This window comes from Trachypithecus francoisi, unplaced genomic scaffold (assembly GCF_009764315.1).
Source record: "Trachypithecus francoisi isolate TF-2019V2 unplaced genomic scaffold, Tfra_2.0 Lachesis_group14, whole genome shotgun sequence".
Lineage (NCBI taxonomy): Eukaryota > Metazoa > Chordata > Mammalia > Primates > Cercopithecidae > Trachypithecus > Trachypithecus francoisi.
Genome location: NW_022681459.1, coordinates 40,175,514 through 40,193,379, shown reverse-complemented (window position 1 = coordinate 40,193,379; position 17,866 = coordinate 40,175,514). Strand labels below are relative to the sequence as shown.

At 49.1% G+C, this 17,866-nt stretch overlaps 1 protein-coding gene across 5 annotated transcripts in view; it reads left to right on the top strand.

Annotated features, from left to right (window-relative positions):
• Positions 1-17,866, top strand: part of MED15 (mediator complex subunit 15) — an 86,873-nt gene that overhangs the window by 56,595 nt on the left and 12,412 nt on the right. For 3 of the 5 annotated variants that reach the window (XM_033232852.1, XM_033232855.1, XM_033232853.1), the window contains 4 exons: positions 5,978-6,216; positions 8,038-8,385; positions 10,014-10,121; positions 17,194-17,313. In XM_033232852.1, coding sequence (XP_033088743.1) covers positions 5,978-6,216; positions 8,038-8,385; positions 10,014-10,121; positions 17,194-17,313 — 815 coding nt within the window. The remainder of the gene's footprint in view (positions 1-5,977; positions 6,217-8,037; positions 8,386-10,013; positions 10,122-17,193; positions 17,314-17,866) is intronic. The other 2 variants (XM_033232854.1, XM_033232856.1) reach the window with 1 other exon arrangement.

Here is a 17,866-nt window from a genome sequence, read left to right as displayed (position 1 = left end):
GTCTTCTGTGTGTGGCACTAGTTGAAAGTTACAGTGGGGGCTGGGCGTGGTGACTCACGCCTGTAATCCCAACACTGGGAGGCCAAGGTGGGCGGATCACGAGGTCAGGAGATCAAGACCAACTTGGCTAACATGGTGAGACCCCATATCTACTAAAAATACAAAAAATCAGCCGGGCATGGTGGCGGGCGCCTGTAGTCCCAGCTGCTCGGGAGACTGAGGCAGGAGAATGGCGTGAACCTGGGAGGCGGAGCTTGCAGTGAGCCGAGATCGCACCACTACACTCCAGCCTGGGCAACAGAGGGAAACTCCATCTCAAAAGAAAAAAAAAAGTTACAGTGGATTCTGTACTTCAGGATCTTGTTACCACCTTTGTCAGAGACCATATCTCCCTGCCCTTTACCACTTGCCTCCCTGGTCTCCCTGAAACTAGTGGTGTTGGCTGATGGGCATTTAATATCCCTTCCTGACACCTTTCCCAAAGACTACTGCATGATTAAGGCCCTTTCAGATCTTCATCTAGTGCCACCAAGAGGGCAGAGCCTGGGTCAGAAGTTTTGCCAGGGACTCTCAAAGGATAGGCCAGGGGACATTGTGGTAGTTTTCAGGTGACCCAGGTTAGTCTGAAAAGGCTGAAACTGCTGGTTGTTCCTATGGCTGGGGCTGCAGTACAGAGTTGGAAGCAAAGCTTTTCACGCTGTGCATTTCTGTTTCTCAATGAGTTTTATATCACGTGCATGTGAAGCCAACTTTAAAAATAATTTCTACTGCCAGCTGTGTGATGGACTGGGTGCTGAGGACATGTCCTCCTCCTGGATAACTAGGTCCTGGTTAGGGTGCACTTTGGATTGCTGGCGTGCAGCAGTTGGGGAGGCTTTGTCCTCCTGAGCCTCGGCTGCTGCAAGGTGGGGGAAAGTAAGCTTGGGATTCCTCTAGTCAGCCAGGGTTTGTGCTGGGTCCTGTGTCACCCCCCAGGTCCCCCAGAAGCAGGTGCAGATTGGAGGAACATGTCCCCAGTGTAAGACCTGTGACAGTTGCACATTAAGGTCAAGCAATCAGCATACAGAGATCACCAACCATGAAAGGAAGGAGAGACACCATGAAGGTGAACAGAAATAATAGACACATGTAGGCGTGCCCAGTGACCACACATACAGGAACTGTTAGATATGGGCCATGGGGTATATAAAGAAATAAAGTGGAGAGCCGGGCACAGTGGCACGTAACTATACTCCTGGCTACTCGGAAGGCTAAGGCAGGAGGATTTGCTTGAGGCCAGGAGTTTGAGGCTATGGTGAACTATGATTGCACCACTGTACTCCAGCCTAGGGGATAGAGCGAGACACCATCTCTGAAAAAATAGAAAACAAAAAAGAAAAGAAAAAGCAAAAATTCAAATGAAAAAGCATCATCAGGAGCAATGAAGCAGATTTGAAATAGAACCAAATGAAAGCCATAGAAATCAGCAGTATAATTTTAGAACAAAGGAAGTGGATGAATAAACAGCGCATTAGATACAGCTGAAGAAAGAATTTGTGTAATAGAAGCTACATTTGAAGAAATTACCTAGAATGTAGCACAGAGAAGAGCACATGGAAAATATGACAGCAAGGGTAAGAAATGAGGATAAGATCAGAAATTCGAATTGGCATCCAAGCAAAGCCCCAAAAGGGTCAAATGGAGAGAATGGAAGAAAACAATATGTGAGGGGATAACTACTGAGAAAAGCCCATCTGGCCCCAACCTACTTAGCCATCTCATTTGCTGTGAGACTGCGGAGCACCAAAGGCCAGAGGAATATCTTAGAAATAGTCAGTTCCTGCAAAGGAGCAATGAGTACGCTCAGCAGTGGAGTCAGAAAGATAATAGAATATTGTTAAAGCACTGAGAATAGAGCTGCCAGTCACATTTGTATGCCAGCAAGACTCAAGGATGTGGAAAGCAAGCCATTTTTAGATAAACCTAGCCTTAGAAACTTTCAGTAAAAGATTTTCTAAAGGATATATCCTTTTTTCTCCTTTTTCCAATAAGCCTTTTGCACTCTTAGATATATTCTTTTGTTTATGCTCTCCTCTTCCCTCTCAGGTGATGCAAGGTATAAAATGGGAAAAGAAACGTTGAGCGTAGGTGATAGTAAATGTGTGTAAATCTAAACCAGTGATTCTCACCCAGGGTGATGTTCCACCACAGGGGATATTTGACAATGTCTGGAGACATTTTGGGATGTCACTACTGTGGGGGTGCTGCTGGTGCATAACAGGTGGAAGCCAGAGATGCTGCTAACCATCTTACAAGTACGGGCCAGCCCCCCACAACATAGAATCATCTGGGTCAAGTGTCAGTAGTGTAGTGAAAAGGTTGAAAATCCCTGGTGTAAATAAAAATTTACCTCTGTAAAATAAAACAGTCAAGCTAACTTCCATACAGACTTGCCACATTCCAAGCACTATTTTATTTTATTTTATTTTATTATTATTTTTTTGAGATGGAATCTCACTCTGTCACCAGACTGGAGTGCAATGGCACAATCTCAACCCACTGCAACCTCCACTTCCTAGGTTCAAGCGATTCTCCTGCCTCAGCCTCCCAATTAGCTGGGACTACAGGCTCGCCACCACGCCCAGCTAATTTTTGTATTTTTAGTAGAGACAGGGTTTCACCATGTTGGCCAGTTGGTCTCAATCTCCTGACCTCATGATCTGCCCACCTTGGCATCCCAAAGTGCTGGGATTACAGGCGTGAGCCACCGTGCCCGGCCTATTATTATTATTATTTATAGACCTAGGGTCTCCTCATGTTGCCCAGGCTGGTCTTGAATTTCTGGGCTCAGGCGATCTGCTGCCTCAGCTGTGCAAAGTCTGAGATTATGGGCATGAGCCACAGCACCCAACCCCAGGCACTATTTTGAGTGTTTTACTTACATAATAGATTATTTAATTCTTAGTCCAGTGTGTGGAGTGGATACTGTTATTGTGTTTTCTAACAGGGAAAACTGAGGCAATGAGCAGTGACAGAGTTGAGGTTTTGAGTCCAGGCAGCCTCGCTCAGAGGCTGTATCCCTAGCCTCACATCCATCCAGCCTCTTAATAGAATGTCTACTGTGAAGAGTTAAGATCAACAAAATATGATATAAATGGAAGTCAGCAGGGAGATAGAGTGTGAATATCGGTTCTGTCATGTACATATAAAACCTACTTTAAAATAGTAAATTTGGGAAATGCTAAAATATTGATAAGGTTTATATTTTAAGTTAAATATGCATGATAAAATTGAAAAATTACTGCTAAAACAATGGAAATAATTCATAAAATTAAAATCAGTAGAAAAAATAGGATAAGGCAGAAATCCAGATAATACAAAGTTCAGTCCAGTCACCCAACAAAAATGCAATCAAAAAAGACAAAGCTTAGAAAAGGAAAGACAAAGGCCTGGTGCAGTGACTCACGCCTGTAATCCCAGCACTTTAGGAAGCTGAGTCAGGCAGATCATGAGGTCAGGAGATTGAGATGATCCTGGCCAACATGGTGAAAACCTGTCTCTCCCATCTACTTGTGAGGCTGAGGTGGGAGGATGACTTGCTTGAGCCCAGAATGCCGAGGCTGCAATGAGCCATGATAGAGACACTGCATTCCAGCCTGGATGACAGAGCAAAATCCCATCTCAAAAAAGAAACAAACAAAAAAAAAGATGAAGAAAGATGTATTAGGTAATTACTTCAATTACATCTCTTTGTTATTGATAAACAGACCAAAAAATTCATTTACAGAAAATTTGAACAATGTAATGAACAACTTAATCTAAGCATATGATGGAACAATATATTTCTAAAAATCATAAAGCAAGCTTCAACACATTTCAGAAAATTTAAAAGTATTGTCATACTTTTTGTTATTGTTGTTGTTGTTTTGAGACAGAGTCTCACTCTGTCATCCAGGCTGGAGTGCAGTGGTGCGATCTTGGCTCACTGCAACCTCTGCCTCCTGGGTTCAAGCAATTCTCCTGCCTCAGCCTCCCGAGTAGCTGGGATTACAGGCGCGTGCCACCATGCCCACTGATTTTTGTATTTTTAGTAGAGATGGGGTTTCACCATGTTGGACAAGCTGGTCTCAAACTCCTGACCTCAAATGATCCTCCTGCCTGAGCCTCCCAAAGTGCTGGGATTTACAGGTGTGAGCCACTGCACCCAGCCGGTCATACATGTTTTATGAATGTCAAATAGAGTTAGAAATCTGTCACAAAATAAATTTAAAAAGCTTTACACGTGGCCAGGCACAGTGACCCATGCCTGTAATCTCAACACTTTGTGAAGTCGAGGCAGGAGGATCACTTGAACCCAGGAGTTTGAGATCAGCCTGGGCAACAAAGTGAGACTGCCTCTACAAAAATTTTACAAATTAGTTGGGTGTGGTGGCATGCATCTGTAGTTCCAGCTACTTGGGAGGCTGAGGCAGGAGGGTCACTTGAGCCCAGGAGGTCAAGGGTGCAGTGAGCCACAATGGCACCATTTCAGTCCAGCCTGGGCAACAGAGTGAGATCCCATCTCAAAAAAAAAAAAAAAACTTACACCCATCAGAATTGCTAAAATGAATAGTGACAGCCTCAAATGTTGGTGACAGAGAAACTGAATCACTCATATTGCTGGTCAGAATGTAAAGTGATTTTACCTTCTTTCAAAATGAAATATGCAACTCAGCAGTTACACTCTTGGATATTTTTCCTAGAGAAATGGAAACCTTGCATAAAAACCCAGGCACAAATTTTAACAGCAGCTTTATTTGTGGTAGCCCAAATCTGCAGTTACCCAAATGTCCTTCACGTGAATGGTTAAACACAGTTTGAGGTGCTTGTACTATGGAATACCCTGGCAGTACAAGGAAGGAACTGTTGCTAGAACTACAACCTGTATGCTGAATGTAAAAAGCCAAAGGTTCATACTGTATGGTTCCATTTTTGAAATATCATATGTAATTTTGAAATTACAAAATTTTAGAAATGGAGGATGCTGCAGTGGTTGCCAGAGTTTGTGAGTCCGGGTTGCTGAGAGAGGTGGCAACATGAGGGATCCTTGTGGTATGGGGACTGTGCAGTGTATTGACTGGTGGTGACTGAACCCACCCAGGTGGTTAAATTGTCCAGAACTGAGTACACACACCTACACAAGTGAGCACACATCGTGGTTATGATACCTTGTAATTTTGTAGAATGTTACCATTGGAGGAAACGGCAAAGTATACAAAGGATCTCTCTGTATTTCTTTAATACAGCTTTATTGAGACATCATTCTCTTCAGCATACAATTCACCCATCTGAAGTGCTCCACTCGGTAGGTTTTAGTGTAACTCACAGAGTTGTGCAACCATCATCACAATTTTAGAACATTTTTATGTTCACCCCAAAAGAAACCTCACCTCAGAAAATCTTGTAATTGACTGTTCATATAAGCAGTTTTCATAATAGCCACAAAGTAGAAGCAGCCCAAATGTTCATCAGCTGATGAATGGATAAATAAAACACAGGAAATCGGTGTTGTAGAATATTATTTGGCGATAAAAATGACACGGAAAAGCTGATACATGCCACGACATGGGCGAACTCAACTATTATGCTAAAGAAGCTAGTCACAAAACAGCACGTTTGGTGCCATTCGTACAGAGTCCAGAAGTGGCCAATCCATAGAGACAGAGAGGAGATGACTGATTTCCAGAGTCTAGGCTTCTTACCTATCCAAAAGACTCAGTTGTCCCTTTTCTTTTCTCTTTGGTTATTAACAGAGTAACTCGTGATAGGAAATTCCAAAATCAACACAAATGCTACTTCGTATTCTATCTTTCTGTCTGTGGTAAATGGAACGTTCAGATTCCAGTGGCAGCCGTGGCAGTGGGGACTTTGCTGGCTGTTTTGTCCCTTGCTGTGCAGCCCTGCAGCGTTTCTGGGAACCTGCCTTGTGGACTGACTGGAGACTCTGGTCTTTTCTCAGCCCAGCTGCAGCTCCAGCAGGTGGCGCTGCAGCAGCAGCAGCAACAGCAGCAGTTCCAGCAGCAGCAGCAGGCGGCGCTACAGCAGCAGCAGCAGCAGCAACAGCAGCAGTTCCAGGCTCAGCAGAATGCCATGCAGCAGCAGTTCCAAGCAGTAGTGCAGCAGCAGCAGCAGCAGCTCCAGCAGCAGCAGCAGCAGCAGCAGCATCTAATTAAATTGCATCATCAAAATCAGCAACAGGTACCAGGTCTCCTGTTCCTGCTCTTGGCCTCCCTCCTGCAATGTGAGCCCTGGGCTGGCATCAGTCACGATGCTGGGTGCAGTGCACGGAGCCAGCCGAGGGTCCTCTTGACACACATGTGCCTGCCCTTTTCCATGGGCTTCTCGAAAAGTCTGGGACAAGGCTGGGCCCAGTGGCTCATGCCTATAATCCCAGCACTTTGAGAGGCTGAAGCAGGCAGATCACCAGGTCAAGAGTTCGAGAGCAGCATGGCCAGCATGGTGAAACCCCGTCTAAAAATACCCCGTCTACTAAAAATACAAAAAATTAGCTGGACATGGCGCACACCTATAATCCCAGCTATTCGGGAGGCTGAGTCAGGAGAATTGCTAGAACCTGGGAGGCGGAGGTTGCAGTGAGCTGAGATCGCACCACTGCACTCCAGCCTGGGTGACAGCGAGACTCCGTCTCAAAAAAAAAAAAAAAGGGAAAGAAAAGTCTGAGAGAGGTAGGAAAAACAGGCCCTGACTCACTAGGAAGGTTCTGTGATCGAGCCCTTCCATTTGGGCTCGGGGCATCTGGCGGTAGGCCTCCTGTGTGCTTCAGGGGCTGCGAGGGATTCAAACAAGAGTGAGCTGAAGCAAGAAGTGAGATGAACACTCTGAGGCTTGGGACTACTTGAGCCACTGTGGACCATTTTGGCTGAGGACACGTGTGCCTCCTGTTTACCTCTCTGTCTTGGGTTCTGGGCTCAGTGTTAGTCAGCCTCCAGCTGGTGTTCCATGGGGTGATGGTGATGTCATGTTAGCAGCACTGCTTCTCAGAAGTTGTTCAGCTTCCCATAGTTTCCATAGAGAGTCTAGACGTGTTAAACATCTGCCCTCACAACAGGTCTTGGTTGGGAGAGGAAAGCCCCAAAGGGCCGCCACCACCCTCCTACCCCTTCAGGCCTCAGCTTGCTGGGCTTCTCTGGATCTTGGGGCGCCTGTCCCAGAGCCGACGGTGCATCTGCAGCCACACTTTTCCTTCTCATGCTAACCAGCAGATCTTGACTGTCACCGTGAGGCTCATGCCACTGACCTGTAGGGGCAAAACAAGCATCATTGCAGAGGCTTCAGAAATCTGCAGTTGCCTCAGCTTTTATCCTAGCTTCCATGGAGCTATACCTGTTCATTGTCACCTTTTGCTGAAGCTTCTAGATATGTCCTTTGAACCATCCTAGTGGAATGGTAGACCAGAGCCCAGACACACGCTTGGTGCCTCCTCAGTGTCAGGAAGGCAGCTGGTGTTGGCCTCGGGGACCCAGAGTCTTTCTATGGGAGATGTGCCTCTCCCCATGTAAGTGAGAGGTCAGCCTGTCAGCTCAGGAAGGCCTTTTTTTTTCTTTTCTTTTCTTTTTTTTTTTTTGAGACTTTTTTTGAGTCTTACTGTGTCGCCCAGGCTGGAGTGCGGCGGTGTGATCTCGGCTCACTGCAATCTCCACCCCACTGGTTCAGGTGATTCTCAGCTTCCCAGGTAGCTCTCCTGCCTCAGCCTCCCAAGTAGTTGGGATTACAGGTGTGAGCCACCATGCCTGGCTAATTTTTGTATTTTTAGTAGAGACAGGATTTCGCCAGGTTGTCCAGGCTGGTCTCGAACTCCTGACCTCAGGTGATCTGCCCACCTCGGCCTCCCAAAGTACTGGGATTATAGGCATGAACCACTGCACCCAGCCAGGAAGGCCTTCTTGATGGCTCTGCAGATGGCCACCTGGGCTTCCTGGGGCCCAGAGTGTCACAGGGAGGAGCTGGTGCCACAGAGGCAAATGAGCGATAACCGAGTGCTGCTTGGTCTGTCTCTAGATACAGCAGCAGCAGCAGCAGCTGCAGCGAATAGCACAGCTGCAGCTCCAGCAACAGCAACAGCAGCAGCAGCAGCAACAGCAGCAGCAGCAGGCTTTGCAGGCCCAGCCGCCAATTCAGCAGCCACCGATGCAGCAGCCACAGCCTCCGCCCACCCAAGCTCTGCCCCAGCAGCTGCAGCAGATGCATCATCCACAGCACCACCAGCCACCACCACAGCCCCAGCAGCCTCCAGTTGCTCAGAACCAACCATCACAACTCCCGCCACAGTCACAGACCCAGCCTTTGGTGTCGCAGGCACAAGCTCTCCCTGGACAAATGTTGTATACCCAACCACCACTGAAATTTGTGAGTACCTGTGGCCCACAGTGGAGCACATGCAGCCCGTGGCTCTGTCAGCAGTAGTTTCTAGAGTCTTTGACTAGAGATAGCATGTCCTATTCTTCAAGTGCTGAGACTTCAGGCGGCCCCCGCCCCTTGCCAGCCCTGCTGACTCTAGCACAGCTCAGCAGGGAAGCATGTGTTTTGCGTTTTGTGTTCCAAGAGCTGCTTCTGCACCCCGCATAGGGTGCTGGCTGCTGCTGCTGGGGCACCAAGTCGCATTCCAAGCAGTGTGGCTGATTGCAGCAGTTCTGTGAGCACTTCGACTGATGGGCACCACATGGAAGAATGTGCCAGCTCCATCAGTGTCTGGTGGTTTGCCAACTGCTCAGAGTTAATGTTCTAAGCAAATATCTTTTTTGTTTTCTTTACACTCTACCAAGTCTCAGGAGAACAAAGTTCGTTACTATATTTTCGAGGGGAGTATTAATATAAAATACTGTTATTCCCAGTCTCATTTTGTATCTCTACACAAAGCCAGTCTACTCAGTGACATTGGCACAGAGGATAGAGTATGATCACCAGGATGGAGGTGGCTGCATCAGGGGCCCATTTGGATAACTCTTTGGCTCACTTGGTTTTTGTGGCCTTTTCTATTTGTGATTCATGAGTGGAGTGGGGCCTGAGCCAAATGTGGGGGTGAACAAGAGGCCTCACAGGCAGGCTGGAAGTCCAGGAGAGTTGTGAGGAGCAGATATGGTCACTCATCTGTCACCTGGGAGTCGACACACTGCCTGACCCCTGGGACTGTGCAGAATGAAACCCTTGTGTGCTGCATGGTAGAATGTGCCCTGGAAGGGTTTGCCCTGGTGGCTTGGAGATGTCTAAGGAAGAGCCCCCTGTGTGGTAGTGCGGGCCTGTCTCGTCCCTCTGGAGACCCCTCCATGCAGTGGCTCCACAGTTGCCCCTTTTGCCCAAGCTTGCCCCCCACCCCCACTTTTTTTTTTTTTTGAAGACAGGGTCTCTGTGTTGTCCAGGCTGGAGTGCACTGACGTGATCAGACCTCCCTCGCTCAAGCGATCCTCCCACCTCAGCCTCCCAAGTAGCTGGGACTGCATGTGTGCATCCCCACACCTAGCCACAGTTTTGTATATTTTGTAGAGATGGGGTTTGGCCATGTTGCCCAGGCTAGTTTTGATCTCCTGGACTTAAGCAATCCGCTGGCTTCGGCCTCCCAGAATGCTGAGAATACAGACAGGAGCCGCTATGCCCTGCCCTCTGCTGGCCAGCTGACCCAGCTTTCCTTCAATGAATCAGGCTGAGTGAGGCTCTCATGGACCATCAGCATGCTTGGCGCAGAGGATGAGCAGGCTAGGCTGTAAGCTCTGCATTGGAAGCTGTCAGTGCTTGTGGTGATAGCTGGTGCTGAGGGATGTGGAGACATCCCAGTGGGAGGGCCACACTGCCACTTGCCAGAATTGGATTTGAGCTAATGGGATCCTAGATGGCTGGTGAGGTGACATCACAGCACATGAAGTCATGAAAGTCCCATTCCTCATCTCAAGAAAGGCTCCATTTCCTAAGCTCCCACAGGAGGAGTGGGCTCTGCTCTCTGACCCAGGTAGCTCCAAATCACATTTTCTTTCTCCCTTAAGGTCCGAGCTCCGATGGTGGTGCAGCAGCCCCCCGTGCAGCCCCAGGTGCAGCAGCAGACGGCAGTACAGACAGCTCAGGCTGCCCAGATGGTGGCTCCCGGAGTCCAGGTGAGGAGGGCCTGGGTGTGGAGGGCTCCATAGTTACCAGCAGGTGCATGGTCACCTGCACATGGAGTGCTACAGTGAGGATTCTGGTTGGATTAGGGGCTGGGGGCTAAGTTGGTAAAGCAGTTGCTTCTCTCCCCCTTGCACTCTGCAAGACACCCCTGGAGTCCTTGGGGTGGGCAGCTCTGCTTGGTCATGTCTAGGACCCACCAGTCTCATAGTGCGTGTCATTTCCAGCTTTGCTTGGGCATCCTTCATCATCCCTCTTCCTTGCCACTCTGAGTGACTCAGGAAACATGTATCAGAGAGTAGAAGGCTGCAGTTTTGTCCTCACCTCTCACTTTCCATTTGAGAGTCTGAGTACAGAGCTGACCAGGGTGGAGGGCAGCTTTCTAGACACTCGGAAGCAGATGGGAGCCACACGCAGCAGGAGCGTGGGAGAGGGCATCCTGGTGCTCGCCTGCACTCAGGGACTCTGGTGCTGTGTGGTGAGAAGCATGCTGCTCCCATGTTGCTGAGCTTGCTGGTGTGTCACATGTGTGGAACATGTGTGTGTCTCTGTGTGTCACGTGTCAGTGGAATGCAGATGGCCTCATCTGGCCTCCTAGCGTCCTGGGATTGGAGTCCCAGGGTTTCTGTACCTTCTCCTATAGCCCCTCCTCTCCTTCTTGCTGCCACTGAGGCGGGGAGACGTACGGTCTGGGGCTTCAGTTTTTCCGCTTTCCACATGATGGTGGAAACACTATTGGTCCTGACTCGGAGGGGATGTTGCCTTTAGGAAGAGTCAGAATGTGCTAGTTGATGTGGTAAGACTGTGGCTGGGTCCCAGCCCACAGCTGGCAGTGCGCCTGCACTTTGCTGTCGTCTTAAGGGTGGCAGGCTTCATCTCACACCTGGGGGTGCTCAGTAATGTCCTTCCTGGTGCCTGCTACCTCTTTTAAGTCCCTGGGAAGCTGTCTGAGGAGGGAATCTGAGGTGTTTAGCTGCAGCTGAGGTTAGCATCCTACCTTGGCATGGCACCAAATGACTTGGGGCCAGGGTCCCCATGTCACATTCTTACTTAGGTGGAGCCCTGTATGAAACACACCACAGAACTCACATTCAGTTACAACTGGGGGAGGCTGACCACTTCGTGTGACAAAGTTGGAGGTCTCTGTCACCTTCCTGTGTGTCTCGGCATGTCCTCAGGCCTCCTGGGGGGCTACCTTGTCCTGGGCTCATGCAGAGGAGGGATGTGGTATGTTCACAGTCAGCTTAGTGGTGGCACATAGTGACTGCCCAGCCAGTGGAAGCTGCTGCCTTTGCCTCTTTGGACCGTCGCTCCTCTGTTCAGGACCTTACTTCATGGAAACTTTTTTTTTTTTTTTTGAGATGGAGTCTCTGTTGCCAGGCTGGAGTACAGTGGCACGATCTTGGCTCACTGCAACCTCTGCCTCCCGGGTTCAAGTGATTCTCCTGCATCAGCTTCCCGAGTAGCTGGGACTACAAGTGCGCGCCACCACGCTCGGCTAATTTTTGTATTTTTAATAGAGAGAGAGTTTCATCATGTTGGCCAGAATGGTCTCGATCTCTTGACCTCATGATCCGCCCACCTTGGCCTCCCAAAGTGCTGAGATTACAGGCATGAGCCACCGTGCCCGGCCAGAAACTTCTATACTGCAGGTCAAGCCCAGCAGGAAAGTGAGAACTGCTCTTTTCTTTCTTTCTTTCTTTTTTTTTTTTTGTTTTTGAGACAGAGTCTCACTCTGTCATCCAGGCTGGGTTGCAGTTGTGCGATCTTGGCTCACTGCAACCTCTGCCTCCGGGGTTCAGGCAATTCTTGTGCCTCAGCCTCCCAAGTAGCTGGAACTACAGACACACACCACCACACCTGGCTAATTTTTGTATTTTTAGTAGCAATAGGGTTTCACCAGTTGGCCAGGCTGGTTTGAACTCCTGACCTCAAGTGATTCACCCGCCTCAGCCTCCCAAAGTGCTGGGATTACAGGCATGAGCCATCACTCCCAGCCTAGAACTTCTGCCTCCCTCCCCTCCCTCCGTCTGTCTTCCCCTCCCTCCCTCCTCCCCTCCTTCCCTCCTTCCTTCCTTTTTTTTTTTTGACAAAGTCTTGCTCTGTCACCTAGGCTAGAGTGGCTGGAGTGCAGTGGTGCAATCTTGGCTCACTACAGCCTCCATCTGCCAGATTCAAGCAATTGTCCTGCCTTTGCTCCCAAGTAGCTGGGACTACAGGCATGCACCACTATGCCCAGCTAATTTTTTTTTTTTTTTTGTATTTTTAGTAGAGATGGGCCAGACTGGTCCTAAGCTCCTGACTTCAAGTGATCCACCTGCCTCAGCCTCCCAAGGTGCTGGGATTACAGGCATGAGCCACTGTGCCCAGCCGAACTTTCCTTTTCTTTCCATTTCTTGGTATTTGGAAAGTGAACAGCTGTGGAACAGCCCATGTTCTTAGCTGGTGCAGGTCCAGCTGGTATGTTCGTTAGGCTTCTAGCTCAAGGAAGTGTCCACTCTGCAGTCTTACTGGCATCCCATCACCTTCCAGAAGCAGGATGCCAGCTGTGTGTGCTCATGGCCCATGCTGAGGCTGTCCTTGAAGTGCTGGTCTTCCTATCGGTTTCTCCACCCCTTGTTTCAGGTGGAGGTCCCCGCCCGGCTGGCACAGGAAGGATGGAGAGTGGTTACCACTGTGGTTCGTTGCCGAGCGAGTTTAGTGTTTTAAGGATCATTGCCCACCTGCCCTGTGGCACCATGTGCTGCCTTGCAGGGGATTCCCAAGTGCTAATGGCAGAGGAGCCTTGTAGTTTCTCAAAATCCAACAGTGGGTAGCGCATATCTATGAGGTGCTTCTCAGTCCAAATGTAGCACCTTGAAATTCTGTAACCCACGTTCTGCTGGTTTTCTCTCAGAGCTTGGTCTTGCCTTGTTGCAAGCAGTGCAGTTTCTTGGGGGCTGATTGGGCACCCTCACTGCACTGTTCCACCAACAGCAGCTTCCCCTGCCGGGGGATGGGGGGGTTTGGGCTCAGCAAGTGCTCTGAGGGGCCCTCTGGATTGATGATCTTCTTTTGAATCTTGAATTGGCACAGTGACCAGGTGAGGCTATGGTACTCTGATTTAAAAACTTTAAAAGTATGTGTGGTAAGAAAGTGGAGAGGAATAGAAGTAAGAGAACCATTCCATGAGAGAGAAGGTCTGGTGTCCTTTCTGATTCTTTCCCATAATCAAGGCCATGCTCTCCTGTGGTTTTTGTGCAGCATCTTCCACATCAACATGGGATGAAATGTTCTCCTTTAATTAGAAAGCCCTGGTCGACGCCAAGGGACTCTCCTCATACTCTGTGAATGTCTCCTGCCATCCTCAGTTACCATCTTGTTCTTGGACCTTGTAATAATTTCTGGTTTTTTGCTGTTATCAGTGACACATATCTTGATGTCCTAGATTGTTCCTAGATTGTTCCTGAAGCTGATGGAGGTGAGTGACTGGTTCACTTTGAGGGCCTTCAGATCTGATCAGCCACCATCTAACCAGGAGGTCAGAGATGCAGATTGGAGCTCCCCTTGTGTTGTTCACACAGTGGACATCAGGACGTGGTGACCACGTGTTGCAGCTTTGTATGTGTAAGCTGCTGCGTGCTGTGGAAACAGGCCTCTGAGTTCATGAATGAAATTCTGGGATTGGGGGCCCCAATGCAGGCAGCCCTCCATGCCCTGTCTCTCAAGCTCATCTTAGAGCTGAAGAGAGGCGCCTTGTTAGGCCCTTTGCAGTACTGTGGTGATGAGTGTGGTAAAGGGTAGCCTGGGACTGAGTATTCTGGAAAAATTGCTCAGCCTTGTGCTGTGCACACCTGGTTCTCTTTCCAGTGTTATTTATGTAGCTGAGAAGGGCGATGTCACCCATAAGGGGATTTAGCAGGACACAGCAGACTTCTCTTTCTCTCCTGTAAAACCAAGACATGCCAGGCACAGTGGCTCATGCCTGTAATCCCAACACTTTGGGAAACAGAGTTGAGTGGATCACTTGAGACCAGGAGTTCAAAACTATCCTGGGCAAGTTTTGCCTGTCCTTGCTTTGCCTAACACAGCAAGACCCTGTCTCTACAAAAAAATAAAAATAAAAAATTAGCTGGGCACAATGGTGCGTGTCTGCAGTCCCAGTTACTCGGGAGGCTGAGGTGGGAGGATCACACAAGCCCAGGGGTTTGAGGCTGCAATGAGCTGTGATGACAGCATTGCACTATAGCCTGGGAGACAGAGCAAGACTCTTGTCTCTTTAAAAAAGCAAGAAACAGGCCGGGCGCGGTGGCTCAAGCCTGTAATCCCAGCACTTTTGGAGGCCGAGACGGGTGGATCGCAAGGTCAGGAGATCGAGACCAACCTAGCTAACACGGCGAAACCCCGTCTCTACTAAAAAATACAAAAAACTAGCCGGGCGAGTTGGCGGGCGCCTGTAGTCCCAGCTACTTGGGAGGCTGAGGCAGGAGAATGGCGTAAACCCGGGAGGCGGAGCTCGCAGTGAGCTGAAATCCGGCCACTGCACTCCAGCCTGGGTGACAGAGAGAGACTCCGTCTCAAAAAAAAAAAAAAAAGCAAGAAACAGGACAGAATGCATCTCGTTTTCTTTTTTTTTTTTTTTTTTTTTAAGACGGAAGCTCTTGCTCTGTCACCCAGGCTGGAGTGCAATGGCGCAATCTCAGCTCACTGCAATCTCCGCCTACTGGGTTCAAGGGATTCTCCTGCCTCAGCCTCCCAAGTAGCTGGGATTACAGGCTTGTGCCTGGCTAATTTTGTATTTTTAGTAGAGACAGGGTTTCTCCATGTTGGTCAGGCTGATCTTGAACTCCCGACCTCAGGTGATCCGCCCACCTTGGCCTCCCAAAGTGCTGGGATTACAGGCATAAGTCACCATGCCGGGTTTTTTTTTTTTTTTGAGACAGTCTTGCTCTGTTGCCCAGGCTGGAGTGCATTGGCTCAATCTTGGCTTACTGCAACCCCACCTCCTGGATTCAAGCAATTCTCTTGCCTCAGCCTCCCAAGTAGCTGGGATTACAGGTATGCACCACCACACCTGGCTAATGTTTGTATTTTTAGTAGAGACGAGGTTTCATTATGTTGGCCAGGCTGGTCTTGAACTCCTGGCCTCAAGAGATGTGCCCGCTTTGGCCTCCCGAAGTGCTGGAATTACAGACGTAAGCCACTGTGCCTGGCCATGCATCTCATTTTCAAACAGTCCCTATACCTTTGTCGTTTAACCTTCTGTTCTTTTAGTATGTGAAAACCAAACTCTAATTTACAAGTCACAAAGGATTATCAAAGACAGACCTCCATTATAGACATGTATGTGGCATTGCTGATTCACAGCAGCTCTACTGAAGCCTTGGCCACCCTGGAGGACCCTCTCTCTTTTCTGTGGACCCTGGACCCTTCTGCACAGTGACTGCAGTGGGGAGAGTCAGACCTGGGAGTGGGGAGAGGTTTTTTGGACTCCTCTCTGGGTAGATGTGCGTTGGGAAGTAGTGAAATGTTGTTGAGAGCTGCCTGGCTCATCGGATCCAGTAGACATAACTGGTGCTTTTGGGTTGGCATTTGTAGTTGAAAGAAACTGGGCTTTCCTTATCAGGAGTTCTCAGTTATAAGAACACCAGTCAGAAGTACATTAGACTTAAGCTTTGCCTTCCTTGTGTTTTTTTGTTTGTTTTTCTCTTCCTGGAAAAAAAGTTTGCTTCTCTCATACCATCTGACTTACTTCTAGGCTTTTCTCCCTTGTGGAACGAGTGCTGTTGAGCACTGCTGCACTCTCAGACGGGCTCCTCCGAAGTGCCGCAGGTAGTGGTAAATAGACTCTTACCCCATTGGGATCGCTTCTTTGTTTCTCACCCCCAGTTAGTTCATTTGTTGTTCTGGCTACAGGAGGAACGAGTGAGGTTCTGGTTGGCATCTGCTAGGCCGTGTCACCCCGGCTTCTAGTGCCTCCTGTGTGTGCCCATGGTTGTGAGTGTGGGCCCTGTGTGTGAGGCCACAGGTCTCCCTGCAGCCACTCTCCTGCTGGAGCTGTGTTACTGGCATCCGTCGCTGCCTGCACTGAAGGCTGACAGCACCTCCCGGAGCTTGGGACCCGGAGCACAGCCTCCCACCATGAGATGTGTTGTTTTTCCGTGGATCAGTCCTGCTTTCTTTCTGAGCTTGGCGTGTTTTATTCTAGTTTGTTACCATCCTAAGTGCCTGTAGGCCTTGCTCTCCAGGAACGAGACTCGGGCCCTATCTCCAACTCAGAACCCAGAGCAAGAGTGGTCGGGCCTGCGCCCACAACAGTGCTCAGCTGCCCTGCTGCCTTTATAGTTCAAGAAGTGTCCATAGATGAGGGAAATGGTCCTGGCTCATACTGGAGTTCCTGACTCACATCCCTGTGGAGGTGAACTTCCTCATCAGGGCGGAGGCCTGCCAAGCAGTCCCCCTAGGCTTCTTTTGCTCACCTTTGCCCATTTTTGTTATGAAAGAAAACCGGTTCCTCAATAGATACCAGAACCAGCAGCCCTCAGGCCTGGAGGAGGAGAGGTGGATGATTTGGGTTGGGGCTGTAAGAAGTGTGCCACTGAGAAGGAAGGACGCTGTGAGCAGGCTTACCTGAGCTCATGGTTCAGTGGGAGTCGAGTGTTCTCATCACAAGCTTTGGTGGAATGTACTCTTGACGTCTGTCCCCGGGAGCCTGGTCTCCAGAAACACCAGCCCGGGCCCTCAAGGTCTGGCTCTGATGGTTCTGTGGGCTATAGAATTCTAATCTGTTAGCGAGGTGTGTTCAGAAGTGTGTTGACACCAGTGCAGGAGAGCAGCCAATAGAATAGAAAGGTCTGGAAGCAGCATTCTTGGCAAATCTTCTAGATTCCCAGTGCCCAGATAGACCTGGAGGTGCTGTGGGCTTGAATGTGTGGGCGGCCTCCCTTCCCAGGCTGCCCCGAGCTGTCCAAGGGTTCCTCGCCCTGGTGCTCCTTCTTGCAGAGGCTACACATGTCCTCTCCACCTGCCCAGGCACTGAGTTTCTTTGTTGCGATCACCTTGTCTGTTGTCCCTCTGTCCTCAAAGATGATCACGGAAGCCTTGGCCCAAGGTGGGATGCACATAAGAGCCCGGTTCCCGCCCACCACCGCTGTGTCCGCCATCCCGTCAAGCTCCATCCCTTTGGGCAGACAGCCCATGGCACAGGTATTTAACGGGGCAGCGCCCAGGGCACGGCTGGGAGCTCGGGGCGTCCTCTGAGCGCCTTTGTAAAGCACACCTGTCATTATCATTGCCGGTGACTTCCTTTATGGTGGCTTTCAGAGTGCCAAACCCACAGTCACTTTTTTTTTTTTTTTAATGAAGCTAAGCCCAGCTTGTGCTTCTTGAGAGGATATGAATAAATATCTGGGTCTTTTCAGCTTAAAATAGTTATACTGTATGCATTTTCATGGTAAAAATAAAACAGAAGCTAAGCAAAAGTTTTGCTTTCTAGAGCTGTGCTATCTAAGCATGTGTGGCTGTTTACATTTAAATTAACTAAAATTAGGCCGGGCACAGGGGCTCACACCTGTAATCCCAACACCTCGGGAGGCCGAGATGGGAGGATCACTTGAGGCCGGGAGTTTGAGACCAGCCTGGTTCACATAGTGACATACTCTCTCTAATTTTATATATATATATATATATTTTTTTTTTTTTTATAGGAAAAATATATATATATGTGTGTGTATTTTTTTTATTTTTTGAGACGGAATCT